The sequence below is a fragment of the Danio rerio genome, chromosome 19 (assembly GCF_052040795.2).
Source record: "Danio rerio strain M-AB ecotype USA chromosome 19, GRCz13ab, whole genome shotgun sequence".
In the NCBI taxonomy this organism is placed as follows: Eukaryota; Metazoa; Chordata; class Actinopteri; order Cypriniformes; family Danionidae; genus Danio; species Danio rerio.
The window spans coordinates 38,802,358-38,823,195 of record NC_141039.2 but is presented as its reverse complement, the minus strand read 5'-3'; the positions used below and the strand labels follow the sequence as shown (position 1 = coordinate 38,823,195).

Below are 20,838 nucleotides of genomic sequence, written 5' to 3'. Positions count from 1 at the left end.
TAAAATTCACTAATGTTGATCTTGGACCATCAAGTTTAAAATTCACTAATGTTGATCCTGGACCATCAAGTTTAAAACTCACTAATGTTGATCCTGGACCACCAAGAATAAAATTCACTAATGTTGATCCTGGACCATCAAGTTTAAAATTCACTAATGTTGATCCTGGACCATCAAGTTTAAATTTCACTAATGTTGATGCTGGACCATCAAGATTAAAACTCACTAATGTTGATCCTGGACCATCAAGATTAAATTGCACTAATGTTGATCCTGGACCATCAAGTTTAAAATTCACTAATGTTGATCCTGGACCATCAAGATTAAAATTCACCTATGTTGATCCTGGACCATCAAGATTAAAATTCACTATGGTTGATCCTGGACCATCAAGATTAAAATTCACTAATGTTGATCCTGGACCATCAAGATTATGAATTCACTAATGTTGATCCTGGACCATCAAGTTTAAAATTCACTAATGTTGATCCTGGACCATCAAGATTAAAATTTACCAATGTTGATCCTGGACCATCAAGATTAAAATTCACTAATGTTGATCCTGGACCATCAAGATTAATATTCACCAATGTTGATCCTGGACCATCAAGATTAAAATTCACTAATGTTGATCCTGGACCATCAAGTTTATAAAATCACTAATGTTGATCCTGGACCATCAAGATTAAAATTCACCAATGTTGATCCTGGACCATCAAGATTAAAACTCACTAATGTTGATCCTGGACCATCAAGATTAAATTGCACTAATGTTGATCCTGGACCATCAAGTTTAAAATTCACTAATGTTGATCCTGGACCATCAAGATTAAAATTCACCAATGTTGATCCTGGACCATCAAGATTAAAATTCACTAATGTTGATCCTGGACCATCAAGATTAAAATTCACTAATGTTGATCCTGGACCATCAAGATTATGAATTCACTAATGTTGATCCTGGACCATCAAGATTAAAATTCACTAATGTTGATCCTGGACCATCAAGATTAAAGTTCACCAATGTTGATCCTGGACCATCAAGATTAAAATACACTAATGTTGATCCTGGACCATCAAGTTTAAAACTCACTAATGTTGATCCTGGACCATCAAGATTAAAATTCACTAATGTTGATCCTGGACCATCAAGATTAAAATTCACTAATGTTGATCCTGGACCATCAAGTTTAAAACTCACTAATGTTGATCCTGGACCATCAAGATTAAAATTCACTAATGTTGATCCTGGACCATCAAGATTAAAGTTCACCAATGTTGATCCTGGACCATCAAGATTAAAATACACTAATGTTGATCCTGGACAATCAAGTTTAAAATTCACTAATGTTGATCCTGGACCATCAAGTTTAAAACTCACTAATGTTGATCCTGGACCATCAAGATTAAAATTCACTAATGTTGATCCTGGACCATCAAGATTAAAATTCACTAATGTTGATCCTGGACCATCAAGTTTAAAATTCACTAATGTTGATCCTGGACCATCAAAAATAAAATTTACTAATGTTGATCCTGGACCATCAAGATTAAAATTCACTAATGTTGATCCTGGACCATCAAGATTAATATTCACCTATGTTGATCCTGGACCATCAAGATTAAAATTCACTAATGTTGATCCTGGACCATCAAGTTTATAAAATCACTAATGTTGATCCTGGACCATCAAGATTAAAATTTACCAATGTTGATCCTGGACCATCAAGATTAAAATTCACTAATGTTGATCCTGGACCATCAAGATTAATATTCACCAATGTTGATCCTGGACCATCAAGATTAAAATTCACTAATGTTGATCCTGGACCATCAAGTTTATAAAATCACTAATGTTGATCCTGGACCATCAAGATTAAAATTCACCAATGTTGATCCTGGACCATCAAGATTAAAACTCACTAATGTTGATCCTGGACCATCAAGATTAAATTGCACTAATGTTGATCCTGGACCATCAAGTTTAAAATTCACTAATGTTGATCCTGGACCATCAAGATTAAAATTCACCAATGTTGATCCTGGACCATCAAGATTAAAATTCACTAATGTTGATCCTGGACCATCAAGATTAAAATTCACTAATGTTGATCCTGGACCATCAAGATTATGAATTCACTAATGTTGATCCTGGACCATCAAGATTAAAATTCACTAATGTTGATCCTGGACCATCAAGATTAAAGTTCACCAATGTTGATCCTGGACCATCAAGATTAAAATACACTAATGTTGATCCTGGACCATCAAGTTTAAAACTCACTAATGTTGATCCTGGACCATCAAGATTAAAATTCACTAATGTTGATCCTGGACCATCAAGATTAAAATTCACTAATGTTGATCCTGGACCATCAAGTTTAAAACTCACTAATGTTGATCCTGGACCATCAAGATTAAAATTCACTAATGTTGATCCTGGACCATCAAGATTAAAGTTCACCAATGTTGATCCTGGACCATCAAGATTAAAATACACTAATGTTGATCCTGGACAATCAAGTTTAAAATTCACTAATGTTGATCCTGGACCATCAAGTTTAAAACTCACTAATGTTGATCCTGGACGATCAAGATTAAAATTCACTAATGTTGATCCTGGACCATCAAGATTAAAATTCACTAATGTTGATCCTGGACCATCAAGTTTAAAATTCACTAATGTTGATCCTGGACCATCAAAAATAAAATTTACTAATGTTGATCCTGGACCATCAAGATTAAAATTCACTAATGTTGATCCTGGACCATCAAGATTAATATTCACCAATGTTGATCCTGGACCATCAAGATTAAAATTCACTAATGTTGATCCTGGACCATCAAGTTTATAAAATCACTAATGTTGATCCTGGACCATCAAGATTAAAATTCACCAATGTTGATCCTGGACCATCAAGTTTAAAATTCACTAATGTTGATCCTTGACCATCAAGATTAAAATTCACTAATGTTGATCCTGGACCATCAAGATTAAAATTCACTAATGTTAATCCTGGACCATCATGATTAAAATTCACCAATATTGATCCTGGACCATCAAGATTAAAATTCACTAATGTTGATCCTGGACCATCAAGTTTAAATTTCAATAATTTTGATGCTGGACCATCAAGAATAAAACTTACTAATGTTGATCCTGGACCATCAAGATTAAAATTCACTAATGTTGATCCTGGACCATCAAGTTTAAAATTCACCATCGTTGATCCTGGACCATCAAGATTAAAATTCACTAATGTTGATCCTGGACCATCAAGATTAAAGTTCACCAATGTTGATCCTGGACCATCAAGATTATGAATTCACTAATGTTGATCCTGGACCATCAAGATTAAAAATCACTAATGCTGATCCTGGACCATCAAGATTATTAATTCACTAATGTTGATCCTGGACTATCAAGATTAAAATTCACTAATGTTGATCCTGGACCATCAAGATGATAAAATCCCTAATGTTGATCCTGGACCATCAAGATTAAATGTCACTAATGCTGATCCTGGACCATTAAGATTAAAATTCACTAATGCTGATCCTGGACCATCAAGATTATAAATTCACTAATGTTGATGCTGGACCATCAAGATTAAAATTCACTAATGTTGATCCTTGACCATCAAGATTAAAATTCACTAATGTTGATCCTGGACCATCAAGATTAAAATTTACTAATGTTGATCCTGGACCATCAAGATTAAAATTCACTAATGTTGATCCTGGACCATCAAGATTAATATTCACCAATGTTGATCCTGGACCATCAAGATTAAAATTCACTAATGTTGATCCTGGACCATCAAGTTTATAAAATCACTAATGTTGATCCTGGACCATCAAGATTAAAATTCACCAATGTTGATCCTGGACCATCAAGTTTAAAATTCACTAATGTTGATCCTTGACCATCAAGTTTAAAATTCACCAATGTTGATCCTGGACCATCAAGTTTAAAATTCACTAATGTTGATCCTGGACCATCAAGTTTAAATTTCACTAATGTTGATGCTGGACCATCAAGATTAAAACTCACTAATGTTGATCCTGGACCATCAAGATTAAATTGCACTAATGTTGATCCTGGACCATCAAGTTTAAAACTCACTAATGTTGATCCTGGACCATCAAGATTAAAATTCACCAATGTTGATCCTGGACCATCAAGATTAAAATTCACTAATGTTGATCCTGGACCATCAAGATTAAAATTCACTAATGTTGATCCTGGACCATCAAGATTATGAATTCACTAATGTTGATCCTAGACCATCAAGTTTAAAATTCACTAATGTTGATCCTGGACCATCAAGATTAAAATTTACCAATGTTGATCCTGGACCATCAAGATTAAAATTCACTAATGTTGATCCTGGACCATCAAGATTAAAGTTCACCAATGTTGATCCTGGACCATCAAGATTAAAATACACTAATGTTGATCCTGGACCATCAAGTTTAAAATTCACTAATGTTGCTCCTGGACCATCAAGTTTAAAACTCACTAATGTTGATCCTGGACCATCAAGATTAAAATTCACTAATGTTGATCCTGGACCATCAAGATTAATATTCACCAATGTTGATCCTGGACCATCAAGATTAAAATTCACTAATGTTGATCCTGGACCATCAAGTTTATAAAATCACTAATGTTGATCCTGGACCATCAAGATTAAAATTCACCAATGTTGATCCTGGACCATCAAGTTTAAAATTCACCAATGTTGATCCTTGACCATCAAGATTAAAATTCACTAATGTTGATCCTGGACCATCAAGATTAAAGTTCACCAATGTTGATCCTGGACCATCAAGATTAATATTCATCAATGTTGATCCTGGACCATCAAGATTAAAATTCACTAATGTTGATCCTGGACCATCAAGTTTATAAAATCACTAATGTTGATCCTGGACCATCAAGATTAAAATTCACCAATGTTGATCCTGGACCATCAAGTTTAAAATTCACTAATGTTGATCCTTGACCATCAAGTTTAAAATTCAATAATGTTGATCCTGGACCATCAAGTTTAAATTTCACTAATGTTGATGCTGGACCATCAAGATTAAAACTCACTAATGTTGATCCTGGACCATCAAGATTAAATTGCACTAATGTTGATCCTGGACCATCAAGTTTAAAATTCACTAATGTTGATCCTGGACCATCAAGATTAAAATTCACCAATGTTGATCCTGGACCATCAAGATTAAAATTCACTAATGTTGATCCTGGACCATCAAGATTAAAATTCACTAATGTTGATCCTGGACCATCAAGATTATGAATTCACTAATGTTGATCCTAGACCATCAAGTTTAAAATTCACTAATGTTGATCCTGGACCATCAAGATTAAAATTTACCAATGTTGATCCTTGACCATCAAGATTAAAATTCACTAATGTTGATCCTGGACCATCAAGATTAAAGTTCACCAATGTTGATCCTGGACCATCAAGATTAAAATACACTAATGTTGATCCTAGACCATCAAGTTTAAAATTCACTAATGTTGATCCTGGACCATCAAGTTTAAAACTCACTAATGTTGATCCTGGACCATCAAGATTAAAATTCACTAATGTTGATCCTGGACCATCAAGATTAATATTCACCAATGTTGATCCTGGACCATCAAGATTAAAATTCACTAATGTTGATCCTGGACCATCAAGTTTATAAATTCACTAATGTTGATCCTGGACCATCAAGATTAAAATTCACCAATGTTGATCCTGGACCATCAAGTTTAAAATTCACCAATGTTGATCCTGGACCATCAAGATTAAAATTCACTAATGTTAATCCTGGACCATCAAGATTAAAATTCACCAATGTTGATCCTGGACCATCAAGATTAAAATTCACTAATGTTGATCCTGGACCATCAAGATTAAAATTCACTAATGTTAATCCTGGACCATCAAGATTAAAATTCACCAATGTTGATCCTGGACCATCAAGATTAAAATTCACTAATGTTGATCCTGGACCATCAAGTTTAAATTTCAATAATTTTGATGCTGGACCATCAAGAATAAAACTCACTAATGTTGATCCTGGACCATCAAGATTAAAATTCACCAATGTTGATCCTGGACCATCAAGATTATAATTCACTAATGTTGATCCTGGACCATCAAGATTAAAATTCACTAATGTTAATCCTGGACCATCAAGATTAAAATTCACCAATGTTGATCCTGGACCATCAAGATTAAAATTCACTAATGTTGATCCTGGACCATCAAGTTTAAATTTCAATAATTTTGATGCTGGACCATCAAGAATAAAACTCACTAATGTTGATCCTGGACCATCAAGATTAAAATTCACTAATGTTGATCCTGGACCATCAAGTTTAAAATTCACTAATGTTGATCCTGGACCATCAAGAATAAAATTCACTAATGTTGATCCTGGACCATCAAGATTAAAATTCACTAATGTTGATCCTGGACCATCAAGTTTAAATTTCACTAATGTTGATGCTGGACCATCAAGATTAAAACTCAGTAATGTTGATCGTGGACCATCAAGATTATAATTCACCAATGTTGATCCTGGACCATCAAGATTAAAATTCACTAATGTTGATCGTGGACCGTCAAGATTAAAATTCACCAATTTTGATCCTGGACCATCAAGATTAAAATTCACTAATGTTGATCCTGGACCATCAAGATTATGAATTCACTAATGTTGATCCTGGACCATCAAGATTAAAATTCACCAATGTTGATCCTGGACCATCAAGATTAAAATTCACTAATGTTGATCCTGGACCATCAAGATTAAAGTTCACCAATGTTGATCCTGGACCATCAAGATTAAAATTCACTAATGTTGATCCTGGACCATCAAGTTTAAAACTCACTAATGTTGATCCTGGACCATCAAGATTAAAATTTACTAATGTTGATCCTGGACCATCAAGATTAAAATTCACTAATGTTGATCCTGGACCATCAAGATTAAATTTCACTAATGTTGATCCTGGACCATCAAGATTAAATTTCACTAATGTTGATCCTGGACCATCAAGATTATGAATTCACTAATGTTGATCCTGGACCATCAAGATTAAAATTTACTAATGTTGATCCTGGACCATCAAGATTAAATGTCACTAATGCTGATCCTGGACCATCAAGATTAAAGTTCACCAATGTTGATCCTGGACCATCAAGATTAAAATTCACTAATGTTGATCCTGGACCATCAAGTTTAAAACTCACTAATGTTGATCCTGGACCATCAAGATTAAAATTCACTAATGTTGATCCTGGACCATCAAGATTAAAATTCACTAATGTTGATCCTGGACCATCAAGATTAAAATTCACTAATGTTGATCCTGGACCATCAAGTTTAAAATTCACTAATGTTGATCCTGGACCATCAAGTTTAAAACTCACTAATGTTGATCCTGGACCACCAAGAATAAAATTCACTAATGTTGATCCTGGACCATCAAGTTTAAAATTCACTAATGTTGATCCTGGACCATCAAGATTAAAATTTACCAATGTTGATCCTGGACCATCAAGATTAAAATTCACTAATGTTGATCCTGGACCATCAAGATTAAAGTTCACCAATGTTGATCCTGGACCATCAAGATTAAAATACACTAATGTTGATCCTGGACAATCAAGTTTAAAATTCACTAATGTTGATCCTGGACCATCAAGTTTAAAACTCACTAATGTTGATCCTGGACCATCAAGATTAAAATTCACTAATGTTGATCCTGGACCATCAAGATTAAAATTCACTAATGTTGATCCTGGACCATCAAGTTTAAAATTCACTAATGTTGATCCTGGACCATCAAGATTAAAATTCACCTATGTTGATCCTGGACCATCAAGATTAAAATTCACTATGGTTGATCCTGGACCATCAAGATTAAAATTCACTAATGTTGATCCTGGACAATCAAGTTTAAAATTCACTAATGTTGATCCTGGACCATCAAGTTTAAAACTCACTAATGTTGATCCTGGACCATCAAGATTAAAATTCACTAATGTTGATCCTGGACCATCAAGATTAAAATTCACTAATGTTGATCCTGGACCATCAAGTTTAAAATTCACTAATGTTGATCCTGGACCATCAAGATTAAAATTCACCTATGTTGATCCTGGACCATCAAGATTAAAATTCACTATGGTTGATCCTGGACCATCAAGATTAAAATTCACTAATGTTGATCCTGGACCATCAAGATTATGAATTCACTAATGTTGATCCTGGACATTCAAGTTTAAAATTCACTAATGTTGATCCTGGACCATCAAGATTAAAATTTACCAATGTTGATCCTGGACCATCAAGATTAAAATTCACTAATGTTGATCCTGGACCATCAAGATTAAAGTTCACCAATGTTGATCCTGGACCATCAAGATTAATATTCACCAATGTTGATCCTGGACCATCAAGATTAAAATTCACTAATGTTGATCCTGGACCATAAAGTTTATAAAATCACTAATGTTGATCCTGGACCATCAAGATTAAAATTCACCAATGTTGATCCTGGACCATCAAGTTTAAAATTCACCAATGTTGATCCTTGACCATCAAGATTAAAATTCACTAATGTTGATCCTGGACCATCAAGATTAAAATTCACTAATGTTGATCCTGGACCATCAAGTTTAAAATTAACTAATGTTGATCCTGGACCATCAAGAATAAAATTCACTAATGTTGATCCTGGACCATCAAGATTAAAATTCACTAATGTTGATCTTGGACCATCAAGTTTAAAATTCACTAATGTTGATCCTGGACCATCAAGTTTAAAACTCACTAATGTTGATCCTGGACCACCAAGAATAAAATTCACTAATGTTGATCCTGGACCATCAAGTTTAAAATTCACTAATGTTGATCCTGGACCATCAAGTTTAAATTTCACTAATGTTGATGCTGGACCATCAAGATTAAAACTCACTAATGTTGATCCTGGACCATCAAGATTAAATTGCACTAATGTTGATCCTGGACCATCAAGTTTAAAATTCACTAATGTTGATCCTGGACCATCAAGATTAAAATTCACCTATGTTGATCCTGGACCATCAAGATTAAAATTCACTATGGTTGATCCTGGACCATCAAGATTAAAATTCACTAATGTTGATCCTGGACCATCAAGATTATGAATTCACTAATGTTGATCCTGGACATTCAAGTTTAAAATTCACTAATGTTGATCCTGGACCATCAAGATTAAAATTTACCAATGTTGATCCTGGACCATCAAGATTAAAATTCACTAATGTTGATCCTGGACCATCAAGATTAAAGTTCACCAATGTTGATCCTGGACCATCAAGATTAAAATACACTAATGTTGATCCTGGACAATCAAGTTTAAAATTCACTAATGTTGATCCTGGACCATCAAGTTTAAAACTCACTAATGTTGATCCTGGACCATCAAGATTAAAATTCACTAATGTTGATCCTGGACCATCAAGATTAAAATTCACTAATGTTGATCCTGGACCATCAAGTTTAAAATTCACTAATGTTGATCCTGGACCATCAAAAATAAAATTTACTAATGTTGATCCTGGACCATCAAGATTAAAATTCACTAATGTTGATCCTGGACCATCAAGATTAATATTCACCAATGTTGATCCTGGACCATCAAGATTAAAATTCACTAATGTTGATCCTGGACCATCAAGTTTATAAAATCACTAATGTTGATCCTGGACCATCAAGATTAAAATTCACCAATGTTGATCCTGGACCATCAAGTTTAAAATTCACTAATGTTGATCCTTGACCATCAAGTTTAAAAATTCAATAATGTTGATCCTGGACCATCAAGTTTAAATTTCACTAATGTTGATGCTGGACCATCAAGATTAAAACTCACTAATGTTGATCCTGGACCATCAAGATTAAATTGCACTAATGTTGATCCTGGACCATCAAGTTTAAAATTCACTAATGTTGATCCTGGACCATCAAGATTAAAATTCACCAATGTTGATCCTGGACCATCAAGATTAAAATTCACTAATGTTGATCCTGGACCATCAAGATTAAAATTCACTAATGTTGATCCTGGACCATCAAGATTATGAATTCACTAATGTTGATCCTAGACCATCAAGTTTAAAATTCACTAATGTTGATCCTGGACCATCAAGATTAAAATTTACCAATGTTGATCCTTGACCATCAAGATTAAAATTCACTAATGTTGATCCTGGACCATCAAGATTAAAGTTCACCAATGTTGATCCTGGACCATCAAGATTAAAATACACTAATGTTGATCCTGGACCATCAAGTTTAAAATTCACTAATGTTGATCCTGGACCATCAAGTTTAAAACTCACTAATGTTGATCCTGGACCATCAAGATTAAAATTCACTAATGTTGATCCTGGACCATCAAGATTAATATTCACCAATGTTGATCCTGGACCATCAAGATTAAAATTCACTAATGTTGATCCTGGACCATCAAGTTTATAAAATCACTAATGTTGATCCTGGACCATCAAGATTAAAATTCACCAATGTTGATCCTGGACCATCAAGTTTAAAATTCACCAATGTTGATCCTGGACCATCAAGATTAAAATTCACTAATGTTAATCCTGGACCATCAAGATTAAAATTCACCAATGTTGATCCTGGACCATCAAGATTAAAATTCACTAATGTTGATCCTGGACCATCAAGATTAAAATTCACTAATGTTAATCCTGGACCATCAAGATTAAAATTCACCAATGTTGATCCTGGACCATCAAGATTAAAATTCACTAATGTTGATCCTGGACCATCAAGTTTAAATTTCAATAATTTTGATGCTGGACCATCAAGAATAAAACTCACTAATGTTGATCCTGGACCATCAAGATTAAAATTCACCAATGTTGATCCTGGACCATCAAGATTAAAATTCACTAATGTTGATCCTGGACCATCAAGATTAAAATTCACTAATGTTAATCCTGGACCATCAAGATTAAAATTCACCAATGTTGATCCTGGACCATCAAGATTAAAATTCACTAATGTTGATCCTGGACCATCAAGTTTAAATTTCAATAATTTTGATGCTGGACCATCAAGAATAAAACTCACTAATGTTGATCCTGGACCATCAAGATTAAAATTCACTAATGTTGATCCTGGACCATCAAGTTTAAAATTCACTAATGTTGATCCTGGACCATCAAGAATAAAATTCACTAATGTTGATCCTGGACCATCAAGATTAAAATTCACTAATGTTGATCCTGGACCATCAAGTTTAAATTTCACTAATGTTGATGCTGGACCATCAAGATTAAAACTCAGTAATGTTGATCGTGGACCATCAAGATTATAATTCACCAATGTTGATCCTGGACCATCAAGATTAAAATTCACTAATGTTGATCGTGGACCGTCAAGATTAAAATTCACCAATTTTGATCCTGGACCATCAAAATTAAAATTCACCAATGTTGATCCTGGACCATCAAGATTAAAATTCACTAATGTTGATCCTGGACCATCAAGATTAAAGTTCACCAATGTTGATCCTGGACCATCAAGATTAAAATTCACTAATGTTGATCCTGGACCATCAAGTTTAAAACTCACTAATGTTGATCCTGGACCATCAAGATTAAAATTTACTAATGTTGATCCTGGACCATCAAGATTAAAATTCACTAATGTTGATCCTGGACCATCAAGATTAAATTTCACTAATGTTGATCCTGGACCATCAAGATTAAATTTCACTAATGTTGATCCTGGACCATCAAGATTATGAATTCACTAATGTTGATCCTGGACCATCAAGATTAAAATTTACTAATGTTGATCCTGGACCATCAAGATTAAATGTCACTAATGCTGATCCTGGACCATCAAGATTAAAGTTCACCAATGTTGATCCTGGACCATCAAGATTAAAATTCACTAATGTTGATCCTGGACCATCAAGTTTAAAACTCACTAATGTTGATCCTGGACCATCAAGATTAAAATTTACTAATGTTGATCCTGGACCATCAAGATGAAAATTCACTAATGTTGATCCTGGACCATCAAGATTAAAATTCACTAATGTTGATCCTGGACCATCAAGATTAAAATTCACTAATGTTGATCCTGGACCATTAAGTTTATAAAATCACTAATGTTGATCCTGGACCATCAAGTTTAAAATTCACTAATGTTAATCCTGGACCATCAAGATTAAAACTCACTAATGTTGATCCTGGACCATCAAGTTTACAATTCACTAATGTTGATCCTGGACCATCAATATTAAAATTCACTGATGTTGATACTGGACCATCAAGATTAAAATTCACTAATGTTGATCCAGGACCATCAAGTTTAAAATTCACTAATGTTGATCCTGGATCATCAAGATTAAAACTCACTAATGTTGATCCTGGACCATGAAGATTAAAATTCACTAATGTTGATCCTGGACCATCAAGATTAAAATTCACTAATGTTGATCCTGGACCATCAAGATTATGAATTCACTAATGTTGATCCTAGACCATTAATCTTATAAATTCAATAATGTTGATCCCGCACCATCAAGATTAAAATTCACTTATGTTGATCCTGGACCATCAAGATTAAAATTCACTAATGCTGATCCTGGACCATCAAGTTTAAAATTCACTAATGTTGATCCTGGACCATCAAGAATAAAATTTACTAATGTTGATCCTGGACCATCAAGATTAAAATTCACTAATGTTGATCCTGGACCATCAAGATTAAAATTCACCAATGTTGATCCTGGACCATCAAGATTAAAATTCACTAATGTTGATCCTGGACCATCAAGATTATGAATTCACTAATGTTGATCCTGGACCATCAAGTTTAAAATTCACTAATGTTGATCCTGGACCATCAAGATTAAAATTCACTAATGTTGATCCTGGACCATCAAGTTTAAAATTCACTAATGTTGATCCTGGACCATCAAGATTAAAACTCACTAATGTTGATCCTGGACCATCAAGTTTATAAAATCACTAATGTTGATCCTGGACCCTCAAGATTAAAATTCACTAATGTTGATCCTGGACCATCAAGATTAAAACTCACTAATGTTGATCCTGGACCATCAAGTTTACAATTCACTAATGTTGATCCTGGACCATCAAGTTTAAATTTCAATAATGTTGATCCTGGACCATCAAGATTAAAACTCACTAATGTTGATCCTGGACCATCAAGATTAAAATTCACTAATGTTGATCCTGGACCATCAAGATTAAAATTTACTAATGTTGATTCTGGACCATCAAGATTAAAATTCACTAATGCTGATCCTGGACCATCAAGATTATGAATTCACTAATGTTGATCCTGGACCATCAAGATTAAATTTCACTAATGTTGATCCTGGACCATCAAGATTAAAATTTACTAATGTTGATCCTGGACCATCAAGATTAAATGTCACTAATGCTGATCCTGGACCATCAATATTAAAATTCACTAATGTTGATCCTGGACCATCAAGATTAAAACTCACTAATGTTGATCCTGGACCATCAAGATTAAAATTCACTAATGTTGATCCTGGACCATCAAGTTTATAAAATCACTAATGTTGATCCTGGACCATCAAGTTTAAAATTCACTAATGTTGATCCTGGACCATCAAGTTTACATTTCACTAATGTTGATCCTGGACCATCAAGATTAAAATTCACTGATGTTGATCCTGGACCATCAAGATTAAAATTCACTAATGTTGATCCTGGACCATCAAGATTAAAGTTCACCAATGTTGATCCTGGACCATCAAGATTAAAATTCACTAATGTTGATCCTGGACCATCAAGATTAAAATTCACTAATGTTGATCCTGGACCATCAAGATTAAAATTCACTAATGCTGATCCTGGACCATCAAGATTAAATTTCACTAATGTTGATCCTGGACCATCAAGATTAAAATTTACTAATGTTGATCCTGGACCATCAAGATGATAAAATCCCTAATATTGATCCTGGACCATCAAGATTAAATGTCACTAATGCTGATCCTGGACCATCAATATTAAAATTCACTAATGTTGATCCTGGACCATCAAGTTTATAAAATCACTAATGTTGATCCTGGACCATCAAGTTTAAAATTCACTAATGTTAATCCTGGACCATCAAGATTAAAACTCACTAATGTTGATCCTGGACCATCAAGTTTACAATTCACTAATGTTGATCCTGGACCATCAAGATTAAAATTCACTAATGTTGATCCTGGACCATCAAGTTTAGAATTCACTAATACACCTTGCAAAGGTGAGTGAAAGCGCGTGCTTTAGCCGATGGGGAAAGAGAGAGAGAGAGAGAGAGAGAGAGAGAGAGAGAGAGAGAGAGAGAGAGAGAGAGAGAGAGAGAGAGAGAGAGAGAGAAAGAGAGAGAGAGCTTGCATAGCGGTCGCGCTCCTCGTTTCATTTGCTTAAATCTTGAAACAGAGCGCCCAGCCAGATGTGGAAACCCCTTAACGATTATTTTCACGGCTGGAAATGATTCAGACAGCGAGAAAGGCGGTAAACTTCCACGAGTGGGCGGTGATACCGAGTGAATCCTAGCGGTTCTTGCACAGTGACTCATTTGGAGAAAGACACAAACGTGGTTTTCAGCGCTGCGTTAATTGGGAATTAAACTTAAAGTCGCGCGCAGTGGAGGCGTACGCATAGGCGGATGCCGCATCATCCATCCGAGTCGCTTTCCAGACTTTACCCGTTCACGTCAGCTTGAAGAGATCAGATACAGTTCTCCTTATCAGCTCTTCAGGTTTTAGGAGAGAACGCGTCTATTAGAATCGGCTCACCCCGCGGCTCGCTTGAGATGGTTCAGTCCAGCTGCGAGGGTCCAGTCTCCATGCACTGGGATTTTTCTCAGCGCCGACACCAAGTGAATCTTCCTTTTAAAACCATCTGATAACCGTGCCTGCCAAAAAAGCCCACCATGAGCGCCTCTTTGAATCCTGACAGAACGGGACTCGTGAGGACAGAGTGCAGATGTACATATAACGGGACAAGGAAACTGGATGGTATAAGGATTTTTGCGCTAATGAAGGTGGGAGTACAGGCGCATCACTGGAGCGGGGTGCTGTTCTTCTATATGGGGCTGCTGGCTGCATCGGTGAAGGGTGAGTTTCCCGTTCTGCTGCATGTGGTCCTGTTGCCGTGCGCGCGACCCTCTCGGACGCCACATACGACCCTGACATGCGGATGGAGTGCTGTCATTGTCAAATTCGTGCCAGCAGCGCTGTGGCATTTAATGTTGGGTCACGCGTTTTATTGATATGGATCTACCAAGCATCAATGGAGAAACATACCAGTCATTAGCATGAAGAGGTTGCACGTACAGTACACAATGTGTGCGTCAGTGTTAAGAGAGAGATATGTACTTTTCAAGGTGCGTTTGTTGTGTTCTTTTCTTGGTTTGCCCCATATACGCATCATATGTTGCATTATGTTTTGAACTATAGCCTGTGTTTATTTTGGCCGATGGTAATTTAGTTTAAAGGCAGAATGGATAAACGCGAAACGTTTCCCAAAATACATGTGTGTATGTGTGTGTGGCGCAAGATTTCGTGAGTGTGGGAGCCAAGAGTGAATGAGTGAGTTTGGGAGGAAGGGGGGCGTATGTGGAGGCTGGAGATAGAGGGGGGTTTCATGCCAACAAAACAGGTCTTTGACTCTGCGCTATTTTCAACATTTATTTTGCTTCCTCCGTGTAAATCAATGCCCGTTCCGACAGCCAAGCCATGATAATGTGTTGCGTTTCTTCAAATTCTGGCATCCCCAATCAACTATCCATCTTATAGCCTACCTTGAAGGGAAGTTATAGTCAGAGTGCGTATTGTTTTGAAGGAAGCAGCTAAGTGTATCATGAATGATAGCTACATTAACATGAATTAGTAACCTTTAAACACAGTGCCTCTCATACTTCCATCTCATTTTCTGTTACTGCGAGTAAAGATAGAAGTATAGACCTGGAACAACATTAAAACAACATTTCATTAATTAGTAAATAAACACGCTTCATTTGATTGACTATCACTTTAATTAAGTAGCATACTGAACCGTCTTGCGCTACTGAGATTTAGCCGCGTTGTTTTTACTTAAGAGTTGATGTCGCTGGATAAATTATGACAAACGCTGGTAAACGTTAACAGTCGACATTGTATGTGTCTACACATAATACCTTAACGAATGAGTAATATCCAACGTAATATCACGTTCACGAGCAGAATGTTCTGCGTTTTTTGACCTGTCCAAAAGCGCTCGCGGAGCCGCCAAGCAGTTTCCATGTTTTTCCATTGAGCGGCACTAAAGCTTTAGAATAGCGGTGCTTTACACACAGAGCCGGTGTTGGAGTCTCTCATGCTTCATTAATAAACCGAGTATATCTTGGAAGCCTTTTAGAGTTTTCGTGTTAGCGCATAAGCTATGACTGGTGAAATAAAACGGGCCTTTTTTTCTAGCTTGAAGGAAATGCAAATTTAATGCCACTTCAGCTACTGGGGCATGGCTGAGCTCATCATGCTGGCTCTGTGGTCACTGCTTATTGACAAGTTCCTGATTGAAAAGAAGGTTAACATTAATTTGTTTTTAACATGGTTCTAATTGTATACATCTTTTATACAAGGGAACATGCAATGCTTTAGTTTAAACTTTACCATGTAGATTACTGGGCATAAAATGACATGCAATTTTACTAAACAAAATCTATAAGATAGGATAAACATAATATTTATGTATAAAATGTATGTCTTTTGAGTAGAATATCTATAAAAAGTACACCATATATACATGTAAAATAAATATATTTATAAAGATATCTAAATATATAGAACTATAGAATATTTAAAATGTAGAATATTTTAAAAAGGCAATATACAAACTTTTTTGTACTAAAATATAAAAATAAAAAGTGAAATCAACTTAAAGCACTGCATTTATTTATTTTTATTTTAAAAGCATATAAGATATAGTAAATGTAAAACACAATATATTTTAATCATCTTTGAAAGAAACATACATTTGGGTTTAAACAACTCTACTTTTTATTTCTTAAAAGTTTTGGAGTAGGATTTTTCTCAAAACGTATAATTAAAAAAAATTATTTAGCTTTTATGGTATATATCTATTTATTTTCTGTTATAAAATATTATCCTTTTTTTAAGAAACAGAACAGATTAAAAAAAGAATTTAATCTGTAAGTAATTTGCTTAATCGTGTGCCTTTTTCAAACCTCAGAAGATACAGAAACTCTATGAAACAGTATGAAAACTTAAAATCATGGCTAAATCCTTCGCCTGGAATCGTTGATATTTGATGCCACTTGACTTCATAAAATGGTCAACGTCAACAAACCCATGCACTTCCATGATGCAACTTGTGTGTAAGGCTCTATCCAGCACAAGAATTTGGAGAAATCTTTTCTTCATGTGGGAAAAAGATGGACGCACATATTCAGTCCTGGCTAGTAACTTAACATCATTACATTAGGGAGCGCATTTCAAGCTCCCTCGAAAACCATTCCTCTCTTTTTACCAGCTCTATGTTTCAGCGCTGATGCATTTGTCAGCTGAGCGGTAACAGGTGTTTAAACTAGACTTGAAGGAATCGCTCAAAGCTGCTGTAGCTCTGTGACACTTCAGCACCACGGACAGCTCCCCTCCAGCTCTCTGCGTCCTTTACACCGGCTGCCTTCAACAAGCGATTTGAAATATTCCTTAACAAACAATCTTTTTAGACAGATTTTGTGCTGAGGGAACAAAGTAACACTAAACGTTTAGTCTGGATGTAAGTCAGCCTCTGCTTTGACTCCTAGAGCTGCAGTCCCTCGCTATAGTCCAATTAGGACAACGGACAGCTCCCACCAGAGCATTTAGCACAACTACAGCAAAGCAAGAGCCGCTTCTCTTAAAATGGGACACACTAATGCTCAAACACTGTTGTGTTTCATGGAAATCTCTGTTTCATTCAGATTTATACATGCTTTTGTCGCTTATCAATGTTTTTCATTATCTCCATTTTTATAGCTAGAAAATTAACACCTGCCGGATTGTTTGCTTAGACTTTAAATGTAAAGATTTCTAAACAGCTTTGGTGTTTGCATGCAAATCCCAGAGAGATGAAGAAGGATGGCTTTGGCAAGGATAGAGTCGATTTGTTTACACAGCTACATCAACAGTAGACCTTACGCTTTTTCCACTTTAAATGCAGTGTTGTTTAATATCAGATATGTAGTATATTACATAAATATGTATTAATGTTGATTATTAGATCTATAAAACAAGAATAAGAATAATATGTGGTATTATACACTGAAAAAAATGATGTCTGTGAAATTGTTGCAAATAATTTATATGGGTTGAATTTAAACAAACTAATTAATATTATAAAGTTCAACTTAATTTGTTTGTTCAAAGTCGGCCAAATTAAATTGTTTACAACCACTTAACATTAAAAAAAATTGTAAATCCAAAAAATCATCTTTAGATATTTTTTTCAGTGTACAAATTAAATTAAATTAAATTAAATTAAATTAAATTAAATTAAATTAAATTAAATTAAATTAAATTATAAAATACAAAATAAATATCATAATAAATTTAAAATAAAATAAAAATTAAATACAATAACAGTAAAACATTTTACTTTACAGTGTTAATTTAAGTTCTTTAATGCGATTCCGTCAAGTTTAACTCTGTCTTTCGACATCTTGTCATTAAAGGGATATTTCATCAGGAAATGTAAATGGTTACAGGTATTCAACATTCTTCAGATTATCTTCTGTTGTGTTCAAAAGAACAACAACAACTCAAAACATTTTGGAACAAGTCAAAGATGATTAAATGATGGCAAATTAAAATTTTTGGATGAACTATCCCTTTAAGGGGTAGCACGGTGGTGAAGTGGGTAGCATAATCGCCTCAAAAAAGCAAGAAGGTCGCTGATCGAGCCCCAGCTGGGTCAGTTGGCGTTTCTGTATGGAATTTGTTTACGTGGGTTTCCTCCGGGTGCCCGTAGTGTTTGTGAGTGTGTGCAAGAGTGTGTGGTTGTTTCCCAGTGTTGGGTTGCTGCTGGAAGGGCATCCGCTGCGTAAAGCATATGCTGAATAGGTTGGCAGCTCAATCCGCTGTAGCAACCCCTGATTAATAAAGGGACTAAGCTGAAAATAATATTTTCTCACATAAAGGTGTGTTCCAGTATACCATACAGTAAGTGAACTTCTAAGTGGACTTCATAGGGCCTTTCTCCATCTTAAGTGAGATTCCAGTCCACTGTGAGGGGTAGGATTAAGGGGTGGGGTAAGGTGAGCCCATTAAAAAGCATTGTATGCTGCTCAGATTGCACCGAGTCTGCAGCCAGCCTCTCAAAGGCATTGGAAATAAGTGTATATTTATACTCACAGAATCAGAAAGAGAAAATTTAACCACCAATCATCGCTCATCATTAAAGTACGTAAAGAAGTATAAATAAAATAAAGGCACTGAGAAGGCACAGAGGCTCTCGTGTTATTACTGAGTTTAATTAGTCCAATCTGTGAGTTATATGTGGCTGATGTGGGTAAAAAAAAAGCCGTATGAGATGAATATCTTAAATTGGAAATAGCACGATTGCGGTTAATGAAGATGAGACACATCTGATATAATCACATCACATTAGACATTTATCACACATTTTAGAGCATTAAATGAGATTATTCATTCATTCATTTTATTTTCGGCTTAGTCCCTTTATTAATTAGGAGTCGCCACAGCAAAATTAACTGCCAACTTATCCAGCATATGGTTTACGCAGCGGATGCCCTTCCAGCTGCAACCCATCACTGGGAAACATCCATATACACTCATTCACACACATTCACTGCGGACAATTTAGCTTTACCAAATTCACCTATACCACATGTTTTTGGACTTGTGGGGGAAACCGGGGCCCCGGGAGGAAACCTATGCACAGTGAGCACATGCAAACTCCACACAGAAACTCCAGCTGACCCAGCTGAAGCTCGAACCAGCGACTTTCTTGCTGTGAGGCAATTGGGCTACCCACTGCACCACTGTGCTGCCCTAAATGGGATTATATATTACTTAAATTAATAATAAATGTATTTTTTAATGGTTGCGTGTTATAAAATACGTGTATATTACAGAATTTTTAATTATATGCATTTAAACACTACGAAAATGCTTTTCTTCCTTTTTTTGGTTTGTTTATAGTACAAATATCAAAAAAAAAAAAATCTTAAATCAAGAAGTATTTTCTAGACAAGCAAAAAAATTATGTCTTGTTTTCAGAAATGGCAATTGAAATTAAGGTATTTTAAATAATCTTGTGTTTGTTTTAAATAGGTTTATTTTGCCTATGTTTATTTTGCTTATGTATCGTCCGATTATTTGACTTGTTTTAAGGGGGAAAAATCACTTAGTTTCAATAACCATTTCTGAAAACAAGACATTATTCTTTGCTTGTCTAGAAAACGCTTCTTGTTTCAAGTCTAAATATCTAAAAATTTAAATAAAAGCATTTTTTTGCAGTGTATGTGTATTATCATGACACCACAAACCCGTCTAACATCTGTGACTCTGGTTTTCTTTATGCATAATGTTTTGAATAAAGACGTGTTGTCAAACAAAGTAAACTTTCATAGATATTCACCTTATAAAAGCAGTGAAGAGGATGTATATGTGTTCATACTGATAATACTACACTCCACTACAGTACTATTCAAATCCATATCATTATTGTTTTACAAAGC

General features: G+C 35.1%; 1 protein-coding gene across 1 annotated transcript in view; it reads left to right on the top strand.

The window, feature by feature from the left end:
- Nucleotides 1-14,914: 14,914 nt before the first annotated feature.
- csmd2 (CUB and Sushi multiple domains 2) overlaps nucleotides 14,915-20,838 on the top strand; it is a 543,176-nt gene continuing 537,252 nt past the window's right edge. The window contains exon 1 of the mRNA XM_087295937.2: nucleotides 14,915-15,211. Coding sequence (XP_087152063.2) covers nucleotides 15,028-15,211 — 184 coding nt within the window. The 5' untranslated portion in view covers nucleotides 14,915-15,027. The remainder of the gene's footprint in view (nucleotides 15,212-20,838) is intronic.